The 27,279-nt window shown below is 38.8% G+C and overlaps 1 protein-coding gene and 2 long non-coding RNA genes across 3 annotated transcripts in view; 2 read left to right on the top strand and 1 right to left on the bottom strand.

Annotated features, from left to right (window-relative positions):
• Window positions 1–15,855, top strand: part of LOC135712932 (facilitated trehalose transporter Tret1-2 homolog) — a 400,438-nt gene extending 384,583 nt beyond the window's left edge. The window contains exons 4-8 of the mRNA XM_065236032.1: window positions 3,526–3,700; window positions 3,782–4,202; window positions 14,448–14,797; window positions 14,858–15,318; window positions 15,383–15,855. Of these exons, the coding sequence (XP_065092104.1) occupies window positions 3,526–3,700; window positions 3,782–4,202; window positions 14,448–14,797; window positions 14,858–15,318; window positions 15,383–15,535 (1,560 nt within the window). The 3' untranslated portion in view covers window positions 15,536–15,855. The remainder of the gene's footprint in view (window positions 1–3,525; window positions 3,701–3,781; window positions 4,203–14,447; window positions 14,798–14,857; window positions 15,319–15,382) is intronic.
• LOC135713122 (uncharacterized) overlaps window positions 1–27,279 on the top strand; it is a 388,886-nt gene that overhangs the window by 309,537 nt on the left and 52,070 nt on the right. The gene's annotated exons all lie outside the window — the stretch shown is intronic.
• On the bottom strand, window positions 17,367–20,027 carry LOC135713131 (uncharacterized). The gene is made up of 2 exons (XR_010518708.1): window positions 18,834–20,027; window positions 17,367–18,778 (listed from the first exon to the last, which is right to left on the bottom strand). It is a non-coding gene; the product is annotated as an uncharacterized LOC135713131 (long non-coding RNA).

Below are 27,279 nucleotides of genomic sequence, written 5' to 3' on the forward strand. Positions count from 1 at the left end.
GGATCTGTCCACTACGTTGTCCGATGCGAGAAAATCGTCATCGGATTGGATGATAGCGGATAGGTGCAGATTGAGCTTAACGCCAAAACAGCTTATTGAAGAGGTGAGTCTCCCTTCGGGTGTGGTGGAGACTTCAACCCAATAATAGACCATCATCATTCGTTTCTCCGGACATTTTTACATAACTATAGCGCAAGTGCGTGTAATATTAATGGCGCTAATCTATAAAACCACATAATGTAACAATTTGTTCAAGTTTGAGGGGAATATAGGGTGGAATGGGGTTTTGCAGGAGTCACCATAAGACGGGGCTCGCACCATTCGATTTCTTGGGTAATTGTACAATTGTTAAGTGCATAAAGTTCAATATTTTGTCCGTCAAATTCTGCTTTCCGAGTGTTAAATCTTGTTTTTATAGGCCAAGGGGAAATCTGGTAAAATGGACCACTTATTGACACACAAGCTCCATTCAACTCCCCAGCTCTTTTTACAAGGATAAAGTTCACGTTGACTCAATCTAAGCGCACCATGTTCAGTTTCTGGATGATAATTATATTTTTCTTCCAAAATTATGGGTAAATCGGGCAAAACGGACTACTTTCCGAAGTCAACGCTAAACGGGACCATCAGCAATCGATTCTCCGATTTTTTTCACATAAGATAGGCTATTTTGCAGGACGGTAGTGCGTCGTCTAATTTTTTGGGATTTTGGGTCGATTTTTTCCCCACTGGGCGCTGGTGGTCAAGGTGATCCACTCCACTGCGACGAAGTTTTTCTACTCGATGGTAAAGAGAGAGAAAGAGAAAAATTCCATCTTTTCCGCTGACTTCCTACTGCTGCTGCTGGTACCTGCTCACCATGTCGTCTTATGCGAAAATAAGCGAAGGAACAACAGCCACACTGTTTTATAACTTTTCAGGTTCAAACAGAACGATGTTCAACCAACTGTTACTCGATTATGACGACTGGGTTTGGGGAGAACGTTTATTTCATGAAAATAGTGATCCAATTATCCAGTTTTTATTTGCAAATTTTCCAAAAGTTTAAATGGAAAATTGCATGCTTAGGCAGATTTGCAGAGTCATTTCCTATCGATTGGTGTATTTGGATTTTAATTTCAACTATAAATGATAAAGTTATAAGCGTTCAAAACCTAACACCTTTTCGTGACGGGTGCAATTTTGCATTTTCCAATTACCCCCTGTACCTTCCCGTAAGACGTAGTCAAATGGAAGGAGATCTAAATCTACCACTCTCCTACAAAAAATGTATTTCTTCGCGCAAATGGCCGTGGGTGAAACGGTTTAGAATTCAACATTCAATATGATTTCAATTGTCCATAGCCACCTTAGTCATGAGTCATAAATTCGAGTAGATATCTCTATAGACTCACTTGTCCGACCCTAGGCAGTATTTGGATTAATCAAAGTCATTTGTTCCAATTAGCCAAAACATTGTGCTGAGGCTGCCTTACAACATCATAAATTATAACAGAACCTGATTAAAAATTAACAAAGTAACACCTTGCTTGCGTGCCGTAGAGACTGGTGTATCGTTCGTTCAACAAGCCTCCGGCCAGTCGTGTGTGAGAAAAATTGATTCAATCACCGGTAGGTATTAGTACACGTTAGTTGCTTCCTTTACCGGGCCAACGGAACCCTTACGGGCATAGGCAGCTGGGGTTTACCAAATCGCGTGCCGCATACGAATAATGAAATATTCATTTGCCGTTGCTGGAACAATGGACCCGGTTTGGTGGGGGTGGGAGGTTATGGAAGCCACCGTTTACGAAATTAGTCGAAAACTGAAATCAACAGGATCAACAAGCATGGTTATGCATATTTCATCGCTTTCGTGCGGTGTTAATTCGACAGGCAATTAATTTGCTTAATTTTTCGCTGGAAGTGAGACGTCCGAATTTGAAACCGAGGTACGCCCGCGCGTTTTGCGTACCTGTATGGTGCTGAATCAGCAAATTGAGTCTTGTTTTTGTAGAAATTTAACATTATTATTCAACCAAAAACCTTCGACCTACTTTGAGTAACCTGCCAACCGAAAGGCAGACCATGTGTGTCCTCCTACCAATGTCACTCACGATAAAGTTATTTATTGCATGCTTAAGTTGTCTTAACAGTTAAGGCCATAATAAATCGGAACACCCTTTTCGGCCTTTCGGCAGGTATGGGCAAAATTACCCATATATGAAGCATGTAAATCGTGTCACGCACACAACATGCGCTAAGCTTCTGTCTCCTGAGTGTGTTAAATGACTGGTTGATGGTAAATCCTCTGGCAAAGGTATTGTTCAACAATGAGGTACAGAGAGAGGTGGCGCAGATCGTGAAATAGGGTTGTATTAGTAAACCAAAAAATCAACGTAAACGCAAGTAGTGACGTCACTACTTGCGTGTACTTTCGTGTATCGTACAGTGGTTGTGTGAGTGATTGCTTCACCTCGGTAATCCAGCTCATTGATTGTTCAATAGTAACTGACCGTCCAAAATGCAAATAAACCGAAACCCTTCCGCGGAGAAGAGATATTGAAAAAAGCTTCTATTGATCCGAACTGGATTTAAAAATAATTTATGATCAATTATGAAAATATACAGTTTGTTTTGTAAAAACCCGTAGTGGAACACGTGAGTTCGATGGCTTGTCTGATGTTTGGTTGTGAACGATAACAGAACACAAAATTAAATCATTTTGCAATGGAACGGAAAAATCACCGCCCTCTCGCTCGGTTTGTTCGGCAGGAAAAATTAATTTATGAGGTTTCGAAAGGGAAATGGATCGACAGAACAATAATTACATCAGTGTTATGGTTTCCGGGGGAACTCGGGATTATTTTCTGTATGAAAACTAATTTCTTTTTCAACTTGGCTCGACGCCGGGCTAGCCATTACCGATTCAGTTTACCAAATATATCACAAGCCATCTGAATACAATTGAAAAAAGAAAAGCGCAGACGATGTCATTACTTGCACCAGAAGAATCTCAGTGAATTATTGACTTCAAATTAGGTGTAACAACAGATCCCATAAAACAGAATGACATATCCATCCGGATGATGAAAGTCACTTTGTTTCGCTGCAAAAGGCAGGGGGAAACAGGATGATAATAACAGCATAGAGGTAGAATGATGGGCGACAAACAATAAAATTGATATCATCATTATAGCTCCCATTCTCCCTCCCCCACATCCCTAATGCATACATGTTGCCAAGTGACTGATGACAATAATGGCGGTCCCATAATCCCGATGGCGCCTCATTTCCCATTATTATTCTCTGTTGTAGTTACCTTCATCTACCTTACATATGCACATGCCAGAACCACTTTTCAAACGATCTCATAATTTACATTCCCCACCGACTGGGACTGGGATATGATGTGTGAGCATTTACAAGCGGATAATGTCTCCATTGGGTTGATGGGAAACAAAAGAATTGTTTCATCGTAATATTTCATGTTTCCCGACTGCGCTGAAATTTTATCCTAAATGATACATTTCTCCATATTTGCAGATAATCGCAGCCCTCGCAGTATCAATCGGACCGCTGGCGGCCGGCCTGGGGAAGGGCTACTCTAGTCCTGCCATTGCTAGTCTCCAGGACCTACATCTACGGCAACGAGGCAACTATACAGCCTTCCCCGTCAACGACCAGCAGGCAAGCTGGATTGCCAGTCTTTCACTTTTGGGTACGTATCAGCTGTGCCCCGATCTGGCAAGAAACGGAAATTAAAATTGTTTCTGATATAACCAAACCTTCCGCTTTACAGGTGCTCTCTTCGGCGGCATGTTCGGTGGCGTCGCCATGCAGTACGGCCGGAAGCGGGTGCTAGCATTGATGTCGTTGCCATATTCGCTTTCCTGGATCCTGACGGTGTTCGCCAAATCGGTCGAGACGATGTTCTTTACCGCCTTCGTCGGGGGATTCTGCTGTGCCATCGTGTCCACCGTGACCCAGGTGTACATCAGTGAGATTTCCTCGCCGGACATCCGGGGCTTCCTGAGTGCGATCCAGAAGATTGCCGGCCATCTGGGAGTGCTGATATCCTACGCGCTCGGAGCCTACCTGGACTGGCGGCAGCTGGCGATGCTGGTCTCGGCGGCGCCGATTATGCTCTTCATATCTGTGATCTATATACCGGAAACGCCGAGCTTCTTAGTGTTAAGAGGTTGCGATGAGGAAGCTCATCGGTGAGTATTGAAATTGATAGACATTTACATTGACATTCAAGGTGCTGGTGGATCTGGTCCACGCATTTTATCGTTATTTGAAAATAATCTCTAATGGCGCAAATGAAAAAAAAACTTTATAAGCGAAGAATAATAGCGACAGCATTGGGAAAACAAACTACCAAGCTTCGTTAAAATAATTTCTTTTTCTGATTTCCAACCCAACATAATGATTTTATCAACAAAAAAATCTAAGGGAAAATAATCCTCTCAAAAATCTAGTTGGAATTTGAAAATCAGTCAATAAGAAAAGTGAAATTTTGAAAAATCAGACAACAGTATTCAACGAAAAATTAACAGAGGACCGTCCACAAGGTGGATAAACACAGGTGGGCTGGAATTCATGATGCACTTTTGTTGGTGAATTATCTTTGGAAGACATTTTCATATTTATACATCATGGCTAATTGTTTTAAAATTGCCTGATTGATTTTTTTACTTCAGAGAGGAGTTATTCAAATAAATTTTAATATTCTTTTACAAGTACTTGCTGGATGGGAACACTGAGCCAAATATAAATAAAGATATTCATCCAGAGTATTCAGTAGAATCTTAAAAAGATTTTTGCGTACTTAAACACAGTGTGCCTTCCATTCATTTTGACGAAAACAATGTTGTATGGAATTATGGCATCATAAGATATAATGTGGATATGATGTATGTGTAAGTAACAAGAAAATATTGTAAGGTTTGTGTTTGACACATGACAACTAAAATTTTTGCCGAGGGGCGCGCACTACCAGGTTAATATATAATAATACTACGTGATATTTAAAAAACATCATAGTAATTTAAATACTTTGAGGACAGTAATCATTTTATTTTAAATACTTTTAGCGGTATTGAAAGTAATCAACATATAATTAACAATAATTAATATATTGGCAAATAATTTAAATGTTTTGAAAATAATGAAGGTATCAAATATTGTCAGTATTTAAAGTATTTCATGAAATTTAGAGTGTATTTAAAGTAATGAAAGCAGTAATGACAAGATTTTAAATATTTGGTCAGTAGGCTGCGTAGTATTGAAAGACTAGTGCGTGCCCCTCGATTTTTGCTTTGACAGAGTCATAATAAGCGATTCTCTGATCGCCTCTTTGAGAAGAGTGAAGAGCAAAGCGTGGGTGAAATAAATGATAAAATCACTTATTGCGACTCTCATGTAGCAATATTGGCAGGTATTATGTGCACAAACTTCACAATATTTTATTGTTGCTTAAAGGGTGTCCCACATCAAATTGCATCACGGGAAAAATGCTGCAGAAAATTACCCATTGGGTATTTTCTTTTGAAAATTTGGGTAGAAGTAGTTTAGAGTGTATTGTTTACACTGCATTTTTATCGCTGTCAGTTTTTCGAAAGTTGGAAAAAATGTCGTCACCCGAAAAGCAACGTCTCGAATTGATTTTGCGTAAGCACCTGGAAATTCCTCAACTCTCTCATCGGGACATCGGAAAACAACTCGGAATCCTGCAGTCAACGGTGATTCGTGTGATTAAACCAAGGGGTTGGTCACTCTACACAGTGTGCCAAAATCAAACTTGGGCACACCCGGTGCAGTCATTGGCGTTGTTTGGCACCCATGGTTACAATTTTCATGATCTTTAAAGTTACTGGCAACACTGAAATTTTTCTGCGCCTGCGCAGTGTGCATGTGTCAAAATGTTATTGATGTTGCCACTCCTAGTCAAATTATTTTCAAAACAACCGTGAATCTCCACCAAGTCTCGCCATGGATTCTCAAAATCGTTACACCCGTGACGGCAGTTGCGTCCACATTTCCTCCCAGACGAAGAACAGCTAACAGCGGTATCTTGATCTGACCGAGGTTTCCGGGCATTGGCTGCACGAACTAGCGATGCAGCTCCCACGGCTGCGGCTGCTTCCAATGCTGCTGCTGGTCCGTCTTTTTTTTACGAATTTTAGAGGATACGGACCAGCAGAAGGAACAGCAGCAGCATTGGAAGCAGCCGCAGCCGTGGGAGTTGCATCCCTAACTCGTGTAGCCATGGCCGACGCTGGAAATCTTGGGCTAGTCACGACAAGCGGTGCTTGAGTTTTAATCGGAAAGTCAACAACCAAACAAAAACTATACCATCCGACCATTCGAACTGCTCGAATACATTCATGGCGGTGGCTGCTACACCAATCATTCCATCGTCAAACATATAATGGTGGAGGACCGTCTTGACTAAAACTCAAATAGTTCAACAAATTATTTTTATTCCTGCCTTTTTGCACTTCCAACTAACAGCTTCATAATGAACGAGAGTTTTGTGCATTGTGATCGATCGCGCTGTGGTTGCACTCCATGATGGCGTTCACTGCCAGGGCTACGCTCGGGAACTCAACCAATCCGGAGGAGGAACTTTCCGATTTCAGCCGGAACATTCGCACTGAATGCAGTCAGCAGCAGATCCTTGGACGGCATACGGGTGGGGTATTGAAGAAGTGGAGAATGCGATTTTTGCTGGCCTGGAAAGCGAATGTTTTGGAAGCGCTGTAGACCTTGAAGCTGATCGAATTGTCCGGCAGGGTGTACGGGTTGGTGGACTCTGACAAGTAGTTTTGCTTGGAAAATTGGCTCGTCCGGTTCGGATCAGCGGTGCGTCCTTCATCAGTCCGACGTGTCTTCCGGCCGGTGTTGGTTTCCAGTTTTCCGACGGATGATGCTCGGGCGGTGAAAAATTCGGTGCAAATCTGTTTCCTCCGCCGGCTCCCAGAAGAGTTGGTTGACTAATGATTGACGTTCGTTGTGCGGGGTCGGCCTTCCGCCGAAGATGGAAGGATCGTGTAGCAACGGAGCTCGTCCGTTACAGGCATCCTTGGAGACGGCTGCATCCAGTGTGTAGTCCCAACTGGAGTCCGTGTCGTTTTTGAAAACATTGAAAAACAAGACAAAAACAAGACCTGTTAAAATACCGGGTTGCCAAACAAGGCATTATTCACAAGCAATCAAAAGTCAGTTCAATGACTTCTTGGCACTGCCGGTAAAGCTGCGGCACACTGAGGTACACTAAGAAAAAATTTGGCGCAAAACAAGTGTGTAGAGTGACCACCCGTTGGATTAAACGTTACTACGAAACTCTGAGCATCGAACGGAAGGAGAAATGCGGTCAGTATGGATGTTCTATTAGTGCTCAGGATCACAAGCATGTCGTGAAAGCGTTTAAGCGGAATCCCAATGCTACGGTCAGGGATGTGGCCAAAAAGTTGAATCTGTCCAAGTCTTTCGTTCAGAGAGCCAAGGACCGGGAGGAACTGCAGAAGGCTCCATACGGCGGGAAAGTCACGGGCCCGGTAACTGAACACCTAGATGCCGACGAAGCCTCATTGTCTCATCATGGATGATGAGACTTATGTCAAGGTGGACTTCCGGCAGCTTCCGGAGCTACACAAGTTTGATGTTCCGGAGGAAGTAAGGAAGCAGAAACTTTAAAATTTTGCCAAGAAATACATGATTCAGCAAGCGAATGTGGCAAACGAAGTGGCGGTGCGTGACTACCGGGACTGTAAACGGGGAGATCTACCTCAAGGAGTGTCTACAGAAGCGTTTGCTTCCTCTGTTGAAGCAACACGAGAGCCCTACGATCTTCTGGGCGAATCTAGCTTCGTACCACTATTCAAATGTTGTCCTGGAGTAGTACGAAGCCAACGGGGTCACTTTCGTACCCAAGGACATGAACCCCCCCAATGCACCGGAACTAAGGCCCGAAAAATACTGGGCTACTATGAAGCAGGCACTACGGAAGCATCCCAAGGAGGTCAAATCTGAGTGGCTTTCCGTACAGAAGAAGCTGCAGCCAGATATTGTATTGGACCTAATGAGTGGAGTTAAGCGTAAGGTGCGAGCGTACGGTTATGGTATTGAATGGGTTATAATTTATTGTCTTAAAGTTTGAAAAGGATCGGTTAACTAGGTAATTTTCTACAGCGTTTTTTCCGTAATGCAATTTGATGTGGGACACCCTTTACACAAACAAAATATTATCATAATATCTTATTATTCCATAATTTCATTAAACATGTTTTTAACCAGAATGAATAGAAGGCACCTTGCTAAAACATCATGGCTAATTGTTTTAAAATTATCTTATTGATTTTTTTTTTACTTCAGAGAGGAGTTCTTCAAATAAATTTTAATATTCTTTTACAAATACTTGCTGGAGGGTAATAGTGAGCCAAATTTAATTAAATGTATACATCTATAGTGTTCAGTAGTATCCTTAGAAGACATTCAGCAAGTATTTGTAATTGAATATTAAAATTTCGTTGAAGAACTCCTCTCTGAAGTAAAAAAATCAATGAGATAATTTTAAAACAATTAGCCATGATATTTTAATGTTTAAGTGTCTTGTTTTGATATTCTAGAATATTCTTGGTGAAGAACTGGAATGGTACTTCACTTCGTTTTCCCACGATACATGAGTTAAATTATATGTAATATCATTAATGGTTGAAAATTTTGATTTGAATGTTTATTTAGTACAATTGCTCGATTTGCGCCGTGAAGTATGCAATAGTTGATTTATGAAGCATGCTGAATGGTATGGTGTGCCGGCGCCGGTGGTTTAGTGGTAAGCGAGACTGCTTTCTCATCCCAATGGGTCTGGGTTCAATCCCAGCCGAGGTCAGTGGGATTTTTCTGAGGCATAAAAATCTCTGTTCACGTTTTCCTTCGGAATGGGAAGTAAAGCCGTTGGTCCCGGCCCATGTGTGCTGAATGGGTGCGATATCCTAAGCAGGTGTGGAAGCTGCCTTCCTGCACATTCGATTGCCGTCAATGGATGGCAATCGATGTCCGTCGGTGATTGGCACTAGATTGCGGAACAGAGACCAACGTTAAATAAAGAAATGAATAAAAAGGAAGCCATCCATCCTATACTAGAAATTAGTACATGCTGGATGGTATGGTACTGGATAACTTCATTGAAATCAGATTCGTAAAAACATAGTTGGTTTACGTCCACCCTATTTTTCACGTAAATTTTACCAAAGTTGCCCGTAGCCTAGCAAAATTCAGCCTCGATTATCTACAAGATTAGTCTGGCTAATAAGACCTGATTAGCATTAGCATTAGCATTAGCATTAGCATCGAACAATTTGCACAATATCATAGGTGGTACGAACTCAAAACTATTAAGAGCAGGACGGATATCTATTACTGGACAGATAGTAAGTAGGAAATAATTACTATCTCCCAGATAAAGACATATCCCTCTCCAGCAGTTAAGGATTGTCCTGGCCACGTCCTTGCAACTGGTAGGAATAGGAAAGGTATGTTAGTCCAACATTTATTTAAGAGAAATGCAGAGAACTCTACGTCTCCTCATAAATGTCTCGGGAATTTAGGAATTATGTTAGTAGGAAGGCAAGCCGTAGGATACACCCAGTCAGTATTGCTGGCAAATGTAGATTTTTACTAATTAATCTGGCTAATTAGACCAGATTCCCACAAACTGCTTAAGTGAAATTTGGGTAACAACTACTGAAAAACTGGTAACTTTTACTTGATATTCCGTTTTGTTTAAAATGCTTTTCACGAAATGTGTACGTCAATTTTGAATTAGCGTAATGAAATATAAACGTACGAGGCACTCAATTTTATGAACTTTATCGGGCAGGTTAGTTAACAGACTCAATATGCCGATGCCACCTTATGAAATTATAAAAATATTAAAAGGCACAGTTAGCTACACATTAATGTAAAAGAATGTAATTAATGTAAAAGAATAAAATTTCCGTCCAATATTTGCAGCAGCTACTGGGAAATTTTAAATCATTTAGGAGTTCTTCCACCTCGTGACGGTGACGCAATTTTGATATTTTTTACATACCTTTTTTGTATACTTGAAGATCACGTAAATCTCCTTTAGTGAAAATATCGAAGCCCCAAACACACTAACACAAATACAGGAACAGGAAAATGTGGCAACGTGGTAAAACGAATGCGTCAATTGCTGATTACTTTTTAATGAAGACAACATATCAAGAAGACTGGCAACTTAGCCTGAATCCAAGCGACAGACACAGTAGCGCTGCGCTCGAGCAAACCTTTATTTTGAGGAGGGAACCATTGCTATCCAATTCGTTCGTAGCATTTACCTTTGAGCGGCAGATGATGTGATTCTGCCTGTCTTATACCGTACGTATGAGAAAATTAAAGAGTTGCCAGTCTTCTTGATATGCTGTCTTCATTTTTAGTGAACCCTATACGATTGTTTTAATTGACAATAATCGTATTTATATCGATATTGACAATATGTCTGTATTCACATCATCAATATTATTATCAATAATTTCCCTTCTCGTCAATATATTGATACGTGTATGGTTCACTTTTGACTATGCCCGTGACATATTTACAGCAAGAATGTTTGGCGCATGGTTTATAAATTGAAAAATCATACTACAAAATTTCGAAAATCATATGTTTATGTATACCATCATTTTGTATTTATACATAGTCTAAGGAATGTTTTGATATACAAATATGGCATATTTCCCGGAAAAATCACACCATTTAAAGTTGAATGCACTTTTCCACCCTAATTTTGCATATTTTTAAATTTAGCGGCGCCGGTGGTGTAGTAGTAAGCGTGATTGTCTCTCACCGCAGCAGGCCTGGGTGCAATCCCAGTAGCATTTTGGTTTTTTCTAGAATGTTTCTTCATTTTTTGAGTACTTTATTTGATTGGTACACGTTTTTGCTTGAAGGGGATATACACTCAGATAAAAAAGATAACTTTTTTATGGCTTGTTAAAATTAATGAACATCTATGGAGACATTGAAGATGAAGTAGCACAGCAAACAAGGAGTAGCAATTTCAAATTTGTATGTTTTGTGGAAACTGACATTTGTGCCTTTAAAGTTTCACGCTAAGGCTTCCTTAGAGTATCACCTTGAGAAGCTTTTACAAAGACCACAATTTTGTATCTCTCAACTGAACGAAGTTATATAGAGTACAAACGGTAGTACTCCCTTAAAATCCCTTTTTTTACCATAACTTTTTTGTTTTAATTTTACCATCCTTTTAATGTTCTACAAAAGTGTAAGTGTTCTAAAATTGCACATTTTTGCAAAAGAAAGCAAATCGCTATCTCTTCGTCTAAAGGATTTACATCCGCATTTCTAATTTTTTAACACTGTCTTTAAGGGTGTGTATTAGACTGATGCAAAATTTTAAACTTTCGCTTCACAGTGCTCAAACGGTTTCAAATCAGGTCCTGATTAGCCTCCCAAAATTTAAACTCATTTGGTAAGAAACTGACTTGGCACAAACTATTCGAAGTTTATATGGAAATTACTATGGGAAAACCAAACTTTTTGTTCATTGTCTTCAACGCTTTTTATATATTGCTTTTTCAAAAATTTCTATGACTATTTTTACGGGAAATAATTTAAGCTACAACCTTGCCGAATAAAGTTTTTCAGCCAAATGTCAAATTAAATTGTTATTAATTGTTTAAGAGATTGATAATCTTATGGCATGATCAAGCAGCTGTTCTGTTAGCAACACTGTTTTCTGCAGTGTGACATAGTAGCCATGATATTTGTGATCTATTCTTCGCACCAGAAACACCAATGTTGAATGAGCATAATCATAAGACATCAGTGACTTGAATCATTAACAACTTGTGTTGCGACACCCCTCGTGTAGCAACGCACCTTCTCACCAGCTAAAGAAACTCCAACCTTTACTTGCCTTGGCTCGGCTGACAGTTGTTGAATGCCGATAGGGACGGTACGGGAAAATAATTGTCATTTAAGAACAAGTGAAACCATGTGACACGATGTCGCGATTACCTAAAATTATTCTTTGGATTTAGTTTAAAATTAATGAAATTGTTATCTATATTATCTGTACTTAAATCTAAGTTGCTATTTGTAGTTGCGTGAGTTAATGCAACAATAATTTGCGAAGCGTTGAAGTAAAACTGAACTCATTTTCCTTTCTAGAAAGTTGTAGGTTAAGTTGATTGGGTAAACGATCGAGCCTCTAAATTGAAACCTAATTTCGTTGTTTCTAATACGGTAAATTGTGAGTCATGAACATAATTATATACAGCTAACTCGAACTATCACCCCGTTCAGGACTCGGTTCAGGAGTTGGCCAGTTTCTTATAAAACAGTTTCGTTACCGGGTTACAACGACGGAGAATTACAAAACGTAAGATATTATACTACTAGAAGCTAAGAACTGTAATTTCAACGGCATAAATCATTCCAGGAAATTTTAACGTATCCTCAATAAATCGTTAAACGTTCGGAGTCTACTTTCTCTTCGTTGGAAAACCAACAACTTGTGTTCCTTACATTTGATCGAAAAGTGGTTTTGAACAAAGTTGTAGCTGAGAAAATTTGCTACAATCACTGCTATCATTTTTTAAAGCATAGTGATGTGGTGAATTGTTAGATAGATATAAACAAAAACATAAATTATCCTATAGTAATTCCCATATAAACTCGAAATGGTTTGTGCCAAGTCAGTTTCTTACTAAAGTATTTAGTTCAAATTTTAAGAGGCTAATCAAGACCCGATTTGGAACCGTTTAAACACTGTGGAGCGAAAATGTCAAATTTTGCATCAGTCTAGTGTGTATCTTGCAGGATAGCAAGTATTAGCAGCTAAACTCCACGTAATTTCGTTAAGCAACTTATACCATACTGTTGAATGTACAATTTGTAGGAGGATCCTAGGGGATGCCTAATGAATGTTCTAATAAAAAACCTAAATGTTTGGTGCGTTTTGCAGTTTTCATGACTATTTTTCCAAGTATGAACATTAGGGTGGGTTGCAGCTTCGATAAAGTTGTTTGGTATAGTATTCTCAATCTAAGTCCGAGTTTTGGTGACATTTGAGAAATAATTGGATTTTTGGTAAGCAAATGAATAGGATCGTTCGTTTCCCATACTATTTCCCATAGGGGAAAAGTTGGCTTCGGCTATTATCGTCAGGGGGTAAACAAAGGTGAACTAAATCACCTTTTTATAGTCGAAACAATATTTTATTCGAATACACCAAAATTAATGGTCAAAGAATAGTATAATTTCTGAATCCATGATGGTGACTTCCATTTATCAAAATTGCTTCAAATACACTACACTATGAGTATTTTTGGATCAGAGAAGACGAGACTGTTGTTGGTAAAAAAAACGAAGGCGGCTAAATTGCAAAATTAGCCAATTTTCCAAGATGATAGGAAAATGTCAAACTTGTTTCGTCACGGATGAATGAATTTCAGAAAATGTTGCACCAATTTAATGCATAATATTATGACTATAAATAAATCATAACTACAGTTGAGATGATTGATTGTGTTTCAAGAAATTACAATTTAAAAAAGTTTTTCAAACAAGAAGCATTTTACTAAAATTACTCAAACTTTATGCAGATTCAACTGATCAATCTTTAAAAAATACCGGTAAATTTTGAATGTTTCATCAACCAACAGCTTTAACTTCAGAAATTTAAATACACATACTTAAAAATTACAGCTCTTTGAACTTTTTTGGAGAAACAAACACATAACCCTACTCTCAGAGCACCTAAATTTACAAGAATGTTTCTAAGTGTGTGGTTTACTTATTACTAGGAAAAACAAGTAAACAAATAAAGACAACCCGTACAATTCAGCTACAATTTAAAGTAAACTGTTGGTATTCGAAAACTTCATCACAATGGGATTTGATTTTTTTTAATTCAGAAAAATTTTAATTTAAAGTAGGTCACTTTATACAAAAGCTTAAGTTTTTCACAGAATTTTATATCAACATCCAGAAAGTCGATTAAACTCTTTTTTGAAAACACGCTTACAAACAACTAATTCTAGTACAGGTTAGAAAAATATAATCAGACCATGAAACCAATGCTAACTTGCTGTTAGTTGACCAAATGTTCAGCATTGATTCAAGAGTCATTACTATAATTTATTCCAAAGTAACACTTTTAATTTTATCATGGTCTCGTAAAAAATTTGAAGAACCCTTTATAACCCCGATAAAACTTGCAACTTGATACTAGACAAAATTACAATTTATATGGGCTTCTGGTTCCATAAAGCAGACATACGTCCATCCATAGCTTAATAGATGTTCAAACTTTCATATGTATTCAATTCATCAAAAAAATTAAGCCTCGAAAAGACTAATTTTTCAGCAAAATTTACTAAATAATTTCTACTCTTCCCTCCTCATTCCAGCTCGCTTCAATGGCTTCGGGGTCCACATAAAAACGTAGAGATAGAACTCGACACCATCCGTTCGAACGTACGTACATCGAGAATCAACCTGCTGAACCGGATGTCTTCGGTGGCAACGAACACCCCGGTGTCAAACGGAGGAGGTCAACAGCTACCGACAGACAGCCAACAGCAACATCAGCAGGGAAGTCGCCTCGGCAGCCGACTTTCACAATTCGTGCGATCCTGGCAGCTGCCAAGGGTTTCCTTCGCTGCCATCGTGTCCAACGTGAAAGCCGTCATGCGGAACGCTCGCCTGGTGAAACCCGTCTCCATCACCTGTGGCCTTATGATCTTTCAACGATTCACCGGTAAACATAATTAAATTTGTCATAATCCAGGATAATTCCTCATCAAATCACATATTTCAGGTGCCAATTCGTTTAACTTCTACGCTGTGAGCATCTTCAGCAAAACTTTCGACGATTTGAACCCGCACGGGGCAGCCATCGCAGTAGGCTTTGTACAGGTGCTCGCCTCCATGCTGTCCGGTTTGCTCATCGACATCGTCGGCCGGATACCGTTGCTCATAGTGAGCAGCGTGTTCATGTCCCTGGCCTTGGCCAGCTTCGGCTCGTTCGTTTACTATGGGCAAACGAACAAATTGCTCGCCACCTACGATCTGGACACACCGACCGAAAACAACGACTGGATACCACTGCTGTGTGTTCTAGTGTTCACCGTCGCCTTTTCGCTGGGCATTTCGCCTATTTCGTGGTTGCTGGTTGGTGAGTTGTTCCCACTGGAATACCGAGGAATTGGTAGCTCGATTGCCACCAGTTTCAGCTACTTCTGCGCTTTCCTCGGTGTCAAGACGTTCATGGATTTCCAGGTTTGTTACCTGCAGGTTTGCTGGGAGCTCGGACATTTAATGAAAGGTTTTTGGGTGATTTCAGGCGGCGTTCGGTTTGCACGGTACGTTTTGGCTGTACGCGTGCATATCCTGTGTGGGGCTGTTCTTCGTCATCATGGTCGTTCCGGAGACCAAGGGACGCGATCTGGAGGAAATGGACCCGAAGTACGTGCGAACGCTCACGATAAATCGATGAGATATGGGAACGCACGTAGAGTATCTAGTATAGTATTTAATGGGCCCTCGCGCGCTATCTTTCCCTGTGTCTTTTATTGTTTATTACTGCTTAGGAGTCAGCTTCCGCGCTGTTATGTGTTCACATTCGTTCGGTGCATATGCAATGTTACTTAAGTTGAATTGAAGTGCTTAGAATGCTACTTATAGAACACAGAGGAACAGCTGATGAATGGAAGAGTGAGAAATGACTGAAAGTTGTGAAACAATATTTAAATGTTCCTAAAAATGACCGCGAATGCGTGTTAAGATGAGATAGTTATTGTTGTATATGTAGAAGAATGCGAATGCTTATGATTTGATGGTTATACTTTAAATTAAATTAAAAAAAAAAAACAGAAAGAACAGTGAGCGTGTGTACATAGGCCGCAATCGAATGGGAATCCGTACTTAGCTAAGGTAAAAATGTAATTCAAACTAATGATACTAACAAGCAAGAGAACCATGCTTAGCAGAAATTGCAGAAATCAAAAAAGGGAAAAACCGATTAGTTTATGAAATTATTCTTCCGTTCACAACTGTTGACTAACTAAAGGAACGACTTACACACTTGTAAATATAGGTCCGTTAAACGCACAAAGGAGTATTGATAAAAGTAAAAAGAGTAGAACTAGCACGCGCGAGGGTGTGCAAAAGGAAATGCAAACCTCACACGTAGATATTAATGATGCTAATGTCTTTAACATAGAAATTGTTTGTCCTGCAGCTAGACCAATTATATGGGTACAATTGACATTCACGAAACTGTTTCCGGCGGCGAATCATAGCAAGAAAAGATGAAGGAGCTTTTGGAGGAAACTACTTAATCAACAATGTACGTTGGTTGTTTTTGTCGTTTAAGATTTTGAGGAAACTTGGTTATTTTTCTAAGAACCTTCTTTAGCTCAGTCTGTTAGAGCTCGGTTTTAAAGCAAACGTATGCTGGAGTCAGCGGTTCAAAGAACTTTTCAGGTTACACATTCTCTCGACTTGCCTGGCATTGCAAAGTTCAGTTGCTGATGGGCTCTTTTCTACTGTTGCTCCAGAACTGTATCTTCACCGGCACGGCTGCTGAGACTATCTCAGTAAGAAAGTTATTTTTGCTTATTTGTATGAGACATTACTTAAAACGCAGGTCACTCAGAGCTGAGTGACCAGCGTTTTCAGAAATTTGACATACAACTGAGTAAAACAGACTCTCTCACTGAGTTAATCTCAGCAGCAGCCGTGTCACGAATTCAGTCTCTCAGAACAAGGATTGGGTACCATCACGCAAGAATAAACTGAGCTATTGACTGAGTGCTCTGATGTCAGTGACTTGTTTACTTCTCAATCATTCAGATTCTGACGAAGCAGTGAATGATGAGGCGGATGGCTCATGACTCATTGAACCTGACTGTTTTGGGCACTGGGCGAAAAAAAAAACTAGAGCGAAAAATGCCAAAGTAAGAAACGTTTTTTGCATTGCGATCATTCTTGTAAATACGTTTCTCTTACCACACGGCAAAGTAGTCTAGCTCATAGTTGAGTTTCGTTCACGGAAATTCGCAAAGCGTAAGTCACTCATAGAATGAGTATTTTTTTCTCAAATCTAGATAGAGCTGGAATTAGGGCGTAACAGCTTTTGTAAGCAATGACTTCTCTTGATGATTTCTCGAAAGTTATGGCTCTCGCTGGCAAATCGACATCACCATCAAGTAGGGGAAGACTTCCCCTACCCGATGAATATGTTGGTTTGTGTAGGCGTACCTTGAATTCCTAGAAATCAACGAGAGAAGTCATTGTTTACAAACGCTGTTACGCCCTAATTCCAGCTCTATCTAGAAATATGAGTTAATGTCACTCATTTTTGAGTGACATTTAGTGCCTATAATCGCATATCAGTCCCATACGGAGAAAGTAAGCATTTAGAAAATGGCAGTTAAAGTTACGAAGTGCAATTCCAGTGCAGTTGGATGAACCTTGCATGTTTTGTTATATCAGCAAAAACTATGGTAATTCGAACTTGAACTATGGCAGAACTTTAACTTGAACTACGGAAGATTGAATTTCAGGATGAGACCGATGGTGGTGGATAGCGTTGCTAACTCCAAATTGGTGAAAATCCATATGGGACTAATATGTGATTATAGGCAGTTTACTCATAGATGAGTGACGTACGTTTCTGTGAATTTGAGTGAATGGGACTGAAATATGAGTTGGATTAATTTGTCGTGTATTGCCTATAATTCCATATCAGTCCCATATCGAAAAAAATAACATTTAAAAAATGAGAAGTTACGAAGTACAATTCTCATGGAATTATTTGAAAAATCATAGTAAATTAATTGATATTTTTTTAAGATAAAATCACTCTACAATGAAGAGGCTAGAATGTTTTGTTATATCAGAGAAAAATATAACGATCCAAAAAGCAGAATCATAGCTTGACCTCTGGACGATCGAATTTAAGGATGGGACTATGCGTTTACTTTGCTTGATGGGACAAACTAACTTGATGTTGTTTTCACATTTTACATGATCCAAGTCCGTAGTTTTATCGTGCAATATGAAGGTAAAGGTCAATTATTGATAGTGGATAACGTTGTTATCTCAAAATTGACGAAAATCCATATGGGACTGATATGCGATTATAGGTAGCGTAGTTCTTGCTCGTTAGTTCTTCTTAGTTCTCGTTCCTCAGTTCAGTTCATACACGCTATTATGAATCTACCCAAAAATGGGTGAACTCTACCCAGTTCAGTCAAAACTGAACGTACCCAAATTTGGGTAAACCAATATTTACCCAAATTTGGGTAAACGTGCTTGCGAAGAAATCTTGGTGAAGTTTACCCAGATGTTGACATTTGTTATCTGAGTAGACTTTACCCATTTTTATATAAAGATTATGTGGAACCCATGAAAACCTTTAAAATACTTACAAATAATGTCTTTAACCAGACAAAGAGAAAGAAGGAAGCAATTTACGAATATATCAGTATTTATTTATTTTAATCAGCGTAAGAATGACGTACTTGGTCCGAGTGGATGCCAAACTGAACTGGACTTGAACGGAAATCTGCTTCACTAGCTTCATCAACCATAGCCTCATCAGACGCGTTAGGTTTTTGATGACTGTTTATGATGAAATACGACATTGCAATCACCACCTGCAATAGGGAGATAATTTAGAAAGCTGCATCGTATATTGTGGTACGATTTCAAATGATGTTTATACATTGTTTCGCTACCAGTAACAAACATTTGGTAGTCAGGAATGCAGCACTGAATGCTTGAATAACTACTATCCGGAAGACGAAGTTTAATGTTTAACATGGTTTAATATACTTACCAACCAGCTGCTGGTAAATTTCACTATCCAGATTGTTCCGTTGTTGTTCCATTTTGATTGGATTTAAGACAGTAATTATTCCAGCGTAATCGTAATCGTACAAATCGTACGCAAAAGTCGACCTTTCAACGCCGCGCCATTTTAAGTTCATGAAATTTTTTACAAGACTCAATTACCCAGAATCTGGGTAGATTCTACTCATCTACACAAAAATTGTTTACCCAGATTTTTACAACCCCATACGTCATGCACGAGTGGGTGCAATTTACCCAGTTACTGGGTAGCCTAAAAATAGCGTGTAGATCATTGCACAAATTGATTTAGCCACACTGTTTTAACAGTTCAGGGAGCTTTTTTACCAGGAAGCGATTTTGAAACTCTTCAAATTTTCACTCTTGGATGTCCTCAGGCTGTAATACTTCAATCCTTATCATGGTGCGATTCCACCAAAAAACGTTTAAGTCCCCTGTAAACAAGCTCCCTAAACTGTCTAAACTGTGTTAATGACGTAATCATGCAATGATTCAATTCCCTCTGTCCGGCCACTGAGAGTAACTCAGTGAGGTAATCACTTCTACTTAGTTGCATGAAAAATTTATAAAAACCACATTACTAAGCGAAATTTTTCTCATACAACTGAGTTAAAGTAGCTCACTCACTGGCTTAGTCTCAGCAGTCATGCAGTAGAACTAAATCTTTTCAAACGTTCGCGAACGCATTGCCCATCTCTAACTCAAGTAACATTTGAAATTTTGAAACTTTAAAAAGTCTCGAGTTTCGTTTTGTGGGGCTCAATTTGTCAAAAGGCTAAATTTTGGAAAATGAGAGATTGGTCCTAGATATTGTTTTTGTGATCTTGAAGTTGACAAAAATTGAGACTCAGGTAATTTTCTTAGGCACCTTCAACTAAGAAAATAATTAATTGAAGAACAACCATCAAGATTTTGGTATAAGTCAAACAAAAATTCATCCTTTGCTAAACATTTTCTCGGACTAAGAGAAATATCCATTCAATTTCCAAGATCCCAGATTTGAAAAAAAAATCAGGCATTATCAAAAATGGGCCACTGATTATTTTCAAGCTTATGGACTTGGACTTTCATGATTATCATGAGAATTTTGATGAGAGATCCAAAAGGCATTTATAACAGTGGAGGCGAACCAGCCCAAGGCTGAAAGCCTCATTAATAAAGTTAAATAATAATAATAATTTATAACAAAGGCATAACAAGAACTGGTGGATAAGTTCAATTGGAATGCTGGGATTATTCCATTCTCATTCTAAGGGTGGGTAGAAGAACTCATACTCATACTTCATAGAAGAACTCATATTCTAGGATAAATTCCAACTCCAACTTAGTTCAGTGTGTAATTCCAAGATTATTCTGAGAATGGAGATTGTGAAGAGAACTCCTATGGAATTCTTATAGCAATTACAGCTGAATGCAAAGAGAATTCCAAGAGAATTCTTAAAAGACCTCAAATGAAGTTATGATGATACTTCTAAAGAAATTCTGAGGAGAGTTCCAAGGGACTTCCTAAAATAATTAAGAGGTGATCGAATCATAATAGCAAGTGTGAAGTGGAATCAATTTCTCAGTTTATTTACAGTGACAGTAAAATGACAACGCAATTCTGAGTATAATGTTGAGAAGTATCTGAAAGCATAACTGCCAAGTAACCACCAGGCCCTTTTTGCAATATAAGGTTTTCTGATTTTAATGTTTAAACTAGCCTTATATCAGCATTATAATGGAATTTTTGGACTTTTTAGGGGGAGGGGGGATCCCTTAGAATTTGTGTTTGGATCCAAGGATGAATTCTAAGCTAAATTCTGAGGAAAATGCTAAAATCAACTCTGAGAAGAACTACAAGACGGTTCTAATCTAATCTAATCTAATCTGATACAATCGCAGCCAGTACAAGAAAGCATACTAGAAAATCATTAGGTTAGATAAGACCTAATCATTTTTCTTGTCAACATTGATGTTTGCAGCATATCTGAGATATGACACAAACATCAAAACGGTCAGGCCTACTGCGTTGCATTTGCCGCAAAGATGATTCTGTGAAAGGATTCGAGTTCAAATAAACCGTGGAGGCACCTTATTCGAAGCAGTTCCTTAATCGAAGCACTCCATAATGTTCGACTATTTTAAATAATTATTTTTGAAATGTTACTTCTGCAAATATTAGTTTCAGTGCTCTAGGGATGATGGTGTTACAAGGTTTTAAAAAATAGCTCTTGTCAAAATAGACGAGTGCGTCATCATTAGGAACGCGTCAAATATGGTGCTGGCACGGTATATCTAATGTTATGAGTGAATGTAACAGTAATATGATATGTAATGAATGGTGTATAAAATACAGTGTAATGGAAGGATCTCACCAAATGCCTCCAATGTTAACCAAATTCCTGATTTCCATTTGACGTTTGTCAGCTGTATGTTTCTCTCTGGCACTTGAAACAAGTTGAAAGTCCTACCTCGGCAACATGATCGCACTGAATGATGGTACGTTGGGGGTTTGCTGGCTTGACAGCGGCCCCAGGAACAAGCTGGGGGATATTGTAGGTCCTGCAGACCGTCGATGTACGTGCACTCGCGGTGTTCCGAATGGAAGATCTTCCGTTGCTGATGATTGGCCATTTACGCCAGGAATTGAGCTGCTCGTGAACATAACTTCTTGAATCTCGGCCTTGGTGGCGACTCAGAACCAGGTCCATCTATGGTAGTTGTTGACCGGATCAGCACCCAAGTATAAATATACCACAGGTCATCACTGGAATTTCGATTCGCGGAAAATGTGCTCCAATTACGAGACAAACTATCTCACATAAGTTATTAATTTTCGAGAAGAACTACAAGACGGTTCAGAGAAAAACTCAAAGGTAATTCTGAAGGATATCAGATCACTCTCTGAGCGGCGCCGGTGGTCTAGTGGTAAGCGTGATTGCCTTTCACTCTAAAGGGCTTGGGTTCTATCCCACTCGGAGCCGCTGGGGTTTTCTGAGGCATAAAGACTTTGATCACGCCTTCCTTCGGGTATTATTTGAAATCCCAGCTGAGACTTCAAAACTTCACTGAGCCGATTGGTTTCTGTTGTTGAACTTATAATTCATACTATGTTATGAAAAGTTATGCTTCATTTCATTGAGATGACAAAACTAGACGATATATTTGAAGAGCTACAAACATGTGTGGCATCTGGATGTTTGGCTCTAGTTTGACAATTTACATTTAGCTCAATGTTAACAAGCATATTGAGTGAGTCCGCAATACCCAGTCTTGATATACAGTTCTCGCTATTGATGCATCGGCATTGAATCAGAATCTAGCATCCTCCTTAGTTCTTGAGCAGATACCCACCGGATTTGCACAAGAAACACTCATTCCTCATTCCTTCATACAACGTCTTTCTTCTTTGCTGTAAAACTTCAGCCTTCAACGTTACCACGTCGAGTATCATAATCTCTTTAAACTCATGGAAAACAGTTGAAACAGTTTTTCGCAATTCTCTATAATAGTCCAAAAACAAACTTTATTGAACTATTTCTTGATTTGAATGAATATTTTTAAGCAGCTTCGTGAGGACAATTGTACCTTAATCAGGGTTACTTCCACTCACTTGCCATAAAAAAATATTTTTTGGAATTATGAAATCATGAATTAGTATAATGTTAATTAGTACTTGTAAGTTACAAGAAGAGGTCATGAAGTAAATGTTTGACACATAAAATCTGTCAATATTGCTTTCAGTGCGTCACAATCAGCGATTTTACGACTCGTGAGCGCTCACTCTGAGTGAATGCTCACAAATCATAAGATCGCTGATTTTGACGTTCTGAAAGCGAAATTGACAGGTTTTATGAGTCAAACACATACTTTACACCCTCTTCTTGTTACTTACTAGTACAACATATCATTATAACATCTAATGATTGCATAATTCCGAAAAATATTTTTTTATAGCAAGTGAGTGGAAGCAACCCTGACCTTAATTATATCAAATTACATCAAGTTCCGAAAGCGATGCCATTAATCTTAACCCATTACTTTCATACATCAAACTCCCTTTTCCCCTCATTAGTAAGGTAGTCGGACCACCGGCTCGAACTTATTAATTCGAAGCTGTCAAAACATACATACATCAATGAAAACACAACAACAATCGAGATCACGTCAGCAATGAAATTTTGACAGCTCATGGAACATCGCAGTTAAATTTGAATTCCGTTTACTCAAATTCGCTAAACTTTCGTCGTTCTGTGAGTGATAGTAGTTTATGCGAATTATAGTAACGGAACTCAAATGACAGTGAGATTTAACGGTTTTGTGACGCTCCTGTGGAAATTATACTTAAGTATCACAATCGCTTCGATCATGCTCTGAGAAGCGACAACACAAATAAATTTCAAATTCAGACATTTTGTAAACAAGCTTCTTGAACTGTCAAAAAGGTTAGGTTCAGTATCAAGGTGACATGCCCTATTAGTTGAACACGAAAAAATCCGGACACGAAAATCTTGTTGGGGTTTAAAAATGCGTTTTATTTTTCAGCTAAACATTAGTAGGTATTATGGAAATCTAGCGAGCATGATCCGATTTCCAGTTTGTCGTAAACTGTACAGACCGTGATCTGTACAAACTACGACCAACGATTAGTCCTCTTCCACCTTGAAAATACATTATTGCGTAGGCAACTCACAGATAACAAATCCATTGTTAGACTGAGTCAAGCTCAGAGAAGTGAGTTACCCTTTTCGCTCATTATATCCACAAATCGCAACATGTGCTTATTTCACAAGACGAGAGTGAGTGTCTCTCTGTGAGTAGCATTCTTTGGCAATTTGATGTTACAGAGCAATAGCGAATTTGTTTATTTCCAGGTTGGTACCAGTTCTAACCCAGTGCAAACCCGAACTTTTTTTCAGCGCGATAGTCGACTCGTGCCAGGTTATAAAAACAAACGATCAAACTGACGTTTGCTAGAAAACAAGCCGACCCTAAAGGCCGGCGCACAATAGATACGTTTTCGGGTTATTTGACAGATAATGCATGGGCTAACTGTCAAAAAACCTGAAAACGTATCTATTGTGCGCCGGCCTTAACTTGATACCCAATCCAGGTTGGAACGGTATAATAAACAAATTCGCTTTAAGTAAGCATCAGAAGATAGGTGCTGACCATCGGTAGGGGAGAACAGTCCATTATGCACCCCCGGGGTAAAATGGCGCCGTGCGGGTTTTCGTTGCTTTCCCATTACTAATTCTGGAAATTCTGTGCCAGAATGTTAGTTCAAGTACTAGCAATGCTGATTGTTAAATTCACGAATTGACAATCGGAAATCTATGAAAAACAGTGCAGGGCCAGTTTACTCCAGGGGTGCGTTTTGAATCATCCTACCCTAAATTTTAACACAAAGGCTGAAACGAGGCGATCTGCGGTTTCTATAAGTGAGGAGGATGCAAACAAGTCGACTCTTTCGTTCTCTCGGTTTCGAATGCAGCAACAGACGTGACGTGATTTTTTGACATCACTGGCGTATTATGCTAGACCATTATTTCAGTCTTCCTTCTTACCACAGGCCTGCTCGAACTTTTCTTCGTACATGGCCCATCATCACAAGCCCTGATTTTACTTGTTTGACTTCCAAATTCCAAAATCCTTCAGGACAATTGCAGTTCCAGCCTTTTTCTTCAGTATGTGCTTCACAATTGACCAGTATTCATCAATTGGCCTTAGTTCCGGAGTATTGGCCGGATTCATCTCCTTGGGAACCACTGTGACGCCATTTTCGCTGTACCACTGTTTGGTGGAATTTGAGTAGTGGCAGCTTGCCAAGTTCAGCCAGACAAGGCATTAGTCTCTTCCGTAGGCAGTCCTCCTGGTAAATTTGCTAAGGTCCCAGAAGCAACGAAAGTTTCGCATTTCAGCCCACAACCGCAGATTGCAGACAAGGAACTTTTTGGGGAATTGCGACTTCTTTTTGATTTTACATTCTTGCGGGGCACTCTTCTTGTCAACCGAGGTATAAATTTCCTGCCCAGGAATTTGATTCAAAACTTACAGGAGCGGATAGACCGGGATTTTAGATTCGAGCGTGCAGGATAGAATCGCGACGTGCTTGCTCCGGTGAAGCCATGATGTAAACAAATGAAGTTATCCTGACAACAAATTGACAGTGAGCATGCATAAGGGCGAATACGCGATGATCGATTCTCTGCATCGATTTTCTCTTTGCATTGCTACAGCTAAGCGAAACAATTTTCTAGAATTTGTTCAATGCAGAGTAGTAACAGGTTGTATTGACTATCAAAAGCAAAGGCAAACGCACCGAGAAACGTTAAATCTAGCGAGTTATTAACAAAAGAGAATATCGACGAAGAGAATCGATCATCGCGTATAGGCCCTTATGCATGCTCACTGTCGAAATGCCGACTGTGATTTTATACACTCTTAGCTTGATTCAGTTAAATTTAAAAAGAAAATTACTCAAAAGATGCCTTAATGGCAGCGTTCTCAATGTGTCCGGATTTTTTAGTGTTCAACCTTTAAGTGTCAGATTTTACGCTGGTGGCTCTTTCGTAGTAACGTTTGAGTACTTCTTAATTCTACAATGTCGTCTACAAACCATATTTCTATGTTTGTTCTACAAGTTAGCTACTATTGGCATCGTTTTTTGAACGTAACCGTTAGCAGAGTCTGTGCCGTAGAGAATACATCCGCTTTCCTTTCTTTATAGAGCAATAGTATCTGTTACCCCGAAAGTTGCCTCCTGCTTTATTCAATAGCCCATTAAATACTATGTAGATGGAACCGTGCAACGTGCAATCTCAAACAAGAGAGAACTGAACACGATTGATATGTTGTGTACAGTATAAACAAACATAATAATTGGAAAAACAGAATTCAACAAAAGGGTCCTTTCGATAGTGACAATAATTTATGAATAAAATCAATTAGAATCTCAGTAGAAGGAAAACAGAAGTTAGAATTCATCTATAGATAGGGCCGAACCTAGTGTGGATATTAGGGACTAGAGTGTGAATGTTTGATTAGCAGAGCGAGTGGAAATCGTTTTTATACAAGTCAAATCATTTATACGAAATGATACTTATTGTTAGAATCAAACCTTAGTAAATAATAAACAGAAACAGTACTTGATTATCAGCGCTTATGTATAGTTCAATTATTTATTTGTATCAAAGAAACCACAATCGAGCGTCTATATAGTGTAATGTAAGGGATTTAAAAGAAAACAACAACAAGCTTAAGGAATAAGAAATGGTAGCGAACTTTTTTTACTAGCCGAGTGTAATAGAATCGTAGTTTCTAAGAAGAAAGAAAAACTGATCAACAAGTAAATAAGCATTTTATTACAATGAGTAGCAACCAACAACCAGTTGTTTCGAATTCTATTAGCTTTTTTGAACAAGTGTAACAAACCCAATTAACAAGTTCAACTTGACATATCCTTAGGCCGATTTGTTTCACTTTCCATTCAAAAACAAGTACAAAATTTAATCCGTATCATTTTACTTGAAAACAAAAACAAACTTTCGGGACTATCGAACCATATCCTCTTGACGAGTAGATTTTATTCGGTTTTCTAGAAACTCACTGACACACTGAAACAATTTTTATCCGTGTAATCGTTACTGTAGCTGAACAAACCTGAATACATAGAAGTAGCAGCAGTCAAAGTGGAAGGCCGAAAAACGAAAACGACAATAAATAGATGTAAATTTAGCAGATGATATTAAAAACGACACTGTCATATCATGACAATAACTAGCGTTTAAAATTACCAACTAAGCGAATGAGCCGGTCGGTGACGTGCAGTGTGTTGCGTAATGTATATAGTGTACTGAAGCGATTGATCATATGATTAGTAGTAGAGCCGTTGTACTTTATCGACGGTCGGAAGAAGGAAAAAAAGGGAATTTTTTTACAACCTAGCATCAAATACTTTGAATAAGCAAACAAACAGAAGAATCAAAATAATTCAAAAACGAGAAAGTCATTTGAACGCTTTAACGTCGCTAGATTAATTTTTTGCTAGAAAAAAAAAAATAACCAACTAACAAAACAGCATAATCTTTAGCTTTGCTAAAACAAATTTAAGCCAACTCAAATTGAGATGATGTTAGAGAAAAAACAAACCTATATCGAAGAAAAAAAATGTTAAACGAACAAAGTAGAACGCATTAAAAACTGTTTCCAAACTTCTGATTTTATCTTTAAAAAAAATACAATGGAAAACAAAACTATCTAACGAAATCAAATCTAAAAAAAAACAAACCCGCAAGCAAGTTCTTGTTGATCTTTTTCAAATTTTATTCCCGGGGACAAATAATGATAAGAAAACCAAAAGCGTCGTAATTCCTGAATCGA

The sequence above is a fragment of the Ochlerotatus camptorhynchus genome, unplaced genomic scaffold (assembly GCF_037179485.1).
Source record: "Ochlerotatus camptorhynchus isolate MF236.1 unplaced genomic scaffold, CSIRO-AGI_Acam_v1.1 ptg000040l, whole genome shotgun sequence".
Lineage (NCBI taxonomy): Eukaryota > Metazoa > Arthropoda > Insecta > Diptera > Culicidae > Ochlerotatus > Ochlerotatus camptorhynchus.